At 52.5% G+C, this 3580-nt stretch overlaps 1 protein-coding gene across 9 annotated transcripts in view; it reads left to right on the forward strand.

Moving 5' to 3' along the window:
- Nucleotides 1–3580, forward strand: part of RAP1GAP2 (RAP1 GTPase activating protein 2) — a 193320-nt gene that overhangs the window by 153734 nt on the left and 36006 nt on the right. For all 9 annotated transcript variants that reach the window (XR_435893.2, XM_015566795.1, XM_006768111.2 and 6 more), the window contains 2 exons: nt 11–64; nt 2534–2617. Coding sequence is in view for 8 of the 9 variants with exons in the window: in XM_015566795.1 (XP_015422281.1) it covers nt 11–64; nt 2534–2617 (138 nt within the window). In the remaining variant the exon portion in view is untranslated. The remainder of the gene's footprint in view (nt 1–10; nt 65–2533; nt 2618–3580) is intronic.

The raw sequence follows: 3580 nt of genomic DNA on the forward strand, positions 1-3580 counted from the left end.
CCCTGCTCAGGCATTCTGCGATGACGCAGTGGGACTGAAATTCAGCCCTGTCCTGTACCCCAAGGTGAGACGTCCCTCCTCCCCTCCCCCAGGGCTCCGCGGCTGGGCTCGGATCTGTACCCCAGGGGCTCTGTGGGAATCCTCTGCATCTTGGTGGGGGTTTGTGGGGTCTCTGCGATAAACCTCCATGTCTCCCCTCTCCCTGCTCACCCTTCACAAACTGGCCACGCCTGGGTCTCCGGCCTGAGACGTCCTCAGCTGTGTGCAGGTAGCGGAGGGCTAGCAGGGTGGCAGCCTCCCACCTTCCAGCGCCCCTGCTCCGCAGCCCTGGTCAGCGCTGGGGGATGTTGCCCCTCTGGCTGGGGATGGAGGCCGGTGCGGACCTGGTCAGCCATCACAGGAGAGTGAGGGCGGCAGAAGGCAGGACCCCACTAAACAGGAAGAGGCCAGACTGCAGCTCCTCATTGAGAATGTTACTGCAGCTCTGAGGCCTGACAAGCCCCTGCTCGGCCCTACATCATAAACCGGCTGGTTCTAGTTATTAGTTTCCTTAGGACTGTCCTGGTCTTCACCCTGGTTCTGATGTGGGCGTGGGGGCGGAGGGAGGAGCAATAATAACACAACAAACCAACAACCCACTGAAGAACCATTATGGAGGGACAGGACTTACATCACCACAGACAGCAAATTGCGTTAGATCGGCCGCAGGAAGAGGCCCTGTGCACCCACTGCTGCTTCGTGAGCCGGCGGGGTCTGGAGGCTGGGTCAGCGCTGTGGCCGCTGGGCATGCTGGGGTGGGTCTGGTCCATGCCCGAGTCCCAGTTCCGACAGCCAGGAAGCGTGAGCTGAAATGTTTGGTGGGGAAGGGAGGCACTATCCTGGCTGGACCTCCAGAACCCCCTGGAACAGACACCTTCAGTGTTCACGATTGGATAGGACACTCTGCTGATGGCTGAGCTCATGACAGCGCCTCTCTGCACAGAGAAGGCGCCAGAGCCCTTCTCTCAGGCACCTCTTCCCAGCGCTCTGAGCATCCATAGGCACTTAGCGGTAATAGGCTGCGCTCCACTGAACACTTTCTATCACTCCAAATGCCCTTCTATTTATAATTAAAGCTGGATTAGTGAGGTTTAACCAAACATTACAGCCCCACCATAAAGGCCCAACTTAACGACAAGTTGGGCAGTTTTGTTGTCAGGTCATATCCGCGGAGAGAGCCTAATGACGCCCATTTGCATAGTTCTCTCTGTCACTTGGGAAGCCTCCTGCTCTGGTAGCAATGGAGGAGCAGCTGGGTTTTCATGTTTTCTACATTTGAAGGACTGCTTAGTCCGGCTGGGGTGTTGCTCTGGCTGGTGTGTGTGTGTGTGTGTGTGTGTGTGTGTGTGTGTGTGTGTTTAAAATTCACAGAGTTTAGAATGTTCCTTGGAAGGTCTCCATGGCCGGGTGCCTCTTCCCTGGCAGGGCAGCTGCTCTGCTCCTCTGAGTCATCCCAGCAGCGAGTGGGTGGCTCCCTGCGGGTCGGCCAGCGGTGCTCTTCCAGGGGGAGCTGACAAGTGTCCATTTCCCAGGCAGCTCGGGCCTCCCAGAGACATGTCATGTGTGGCAACCTAACACGGGCCTCATATTGCGGCCAGACAAGTCACGCCTGGTTTGTTTCTCCCATAACATGAGGTTGGATCCCTCCTTTTTATTGCAAAGGATATCCCAATAGCGTCCAAATCTTCCCTCCCCCACTGAGCTGGGTCCACTCTAATCTTTCTGGGGAATTACACTGATGATGAGGAGGATGATGATGATGACAGCTGCTCTGTGCTCAGCACTTTAGGTGCTTGGTATCATTGAATCTTCACAACCACACATCCCCATTTCACGGATGAGGAAACCGAGGCCCAGAGGAGTTAAGTGACTCACTCGGATCTGTAAAGGCAAAAGCAGCAGATTCCCACTTGGAGTTTAGCGTTTCTGACCCTCAGATCCCTACTCTTGGAAGCGCAATGGAAAATGAGATAAAACTAGTGGTCAGGTTTCTCAGCCCTTTGCGGATTGCATTGGGTGTGTCACTCCTAACAGGGGGCTCCGTGTAGTCCTCTCACTTACAGATGAAGGGGATTAAAGTCCGGCAGGAGCAGTGCCTTGTCAAAATCACCTGCTATTACAGGTGGAAGGAGAGCTGGTGTCACCCTCGCTTACCAGTTTTGGGGGCCTGGCTTCACTTTTCGCACCACAGGTAACACACTGGGGTAACATCAGTTCCCTGAGTCCTGCTGGACCCCCTGTGTGCCCAGGCCTTGGCTGGCACATCTGGATGGGAACAGAATCAGCGATCCAGGGGTTTGGCCACGACTGGGGAACGCTCAGGTGTTGAGACATAGCTAAGAGCTTTGGAGTTGCATCCTGACTACACCCTCTCTCCTCTTCTACGTGTGGGTGTCTCATGTCAGGGGGCACACTCTCCACTGAAATGGGTGCTTCCCCCTCCATTTCCCTCCAAATTAATAAACAATCTGATTTTTCTTCCCACATTTTCCAGGCCTCCCACATGATTGTGTCCTATGATGAGCATGATGTCAAGAACACATTCAAATTTGGGGTCATTTATCAAAAAGCCAAGCAGGTAAGCACCACGAATCCATACTGGTCACCATACCCTCTGCGTTCTCGCTGGGGACTCTTTATTTCTTCCCTCAAGTACAAGAACCCTGTACCATGTTCTTGAATATCTTGAATACAACGATTTTAAGTGTGAGTTAGACTGGAGGTGTGTGAGGAGTGGGGGACTCCTCACACAGAGGCCTGCAGAGCCTTTAAGCGGCAATGTAGTTTTCCATGCAGTAAATTCTAAATCTCCCCGGCTGCCTTAGCTCCTCTGCTGGTCACAACAAGAAAAACCAGACTGGGTAGAGGGAATGGATTAGCCCCAGCTGCTCTCTTTGCCCACCGTCCTCCCAGCTGGCAAGAGCTTTCTCTCCCCAGACGTCAGTAGTGCGGGAGCCAATTGTGTGCATGTGTGCCCAAATCTGTGTTCAGCGACGTCATGTTTGTTAGCTGGAATTCAGCTACGGTGGAAGTATTTGCACCATGGTAATTGGCAAACACCAGGGCTTCTGTTTCCCAGTTTGGAGAACTGGTTGTTAAAAAATTTACCTGTATACCCACTGCTCCCCCCGCCCCCTCTGTCTCTTTTAGCTTTGTAGTTCCCAGTAGTGTTTCTCAAAATGTGTTCCATGAGACAGTCTGGTGAAGTATCTGTGGACAAATGACACGGAGGGGGTTTGGTTGTCCAGAAACGTTTTAAAGGCTCTAAGAACCCCCACGTGAAAGGACTCCTTATCACTCTGTCGCATCTTTATTAACCTCCTGAGAAGTAGCCTGCTTGAACAGGCTAATGATGCCTCACCAAGGTTTTATGAAAGAAGGTGCCACACTCATTTTTTTCTTTGTGTCATCCAGGATCCTAGCATGGGACTTTGTATAATTACACTCATAATGCTTTGTGATGTGAATTAACGAGTGAATAAAAGTTTTGTTGGCCCTGCTCACGGTAGCTCAACAGTACCTTTCATTCTTATCCGTGGAG

The sequence above is a fragment of the Myotis davidii genome, unplaced genomic scaffold (assembly GCF_000327345.1).
Source record: "Myotis davidii unplaced genomic scaffold, ASM32734v1 scaffold363, whole genome shotgun sequence".
Taxonomy (NCBI): domain Eukaryota; kingdom Metazoa; phylum Chordata; class Mammalia; order Chiroptera; family Vespertilionidae; genus Myotis; species Myotis davidii.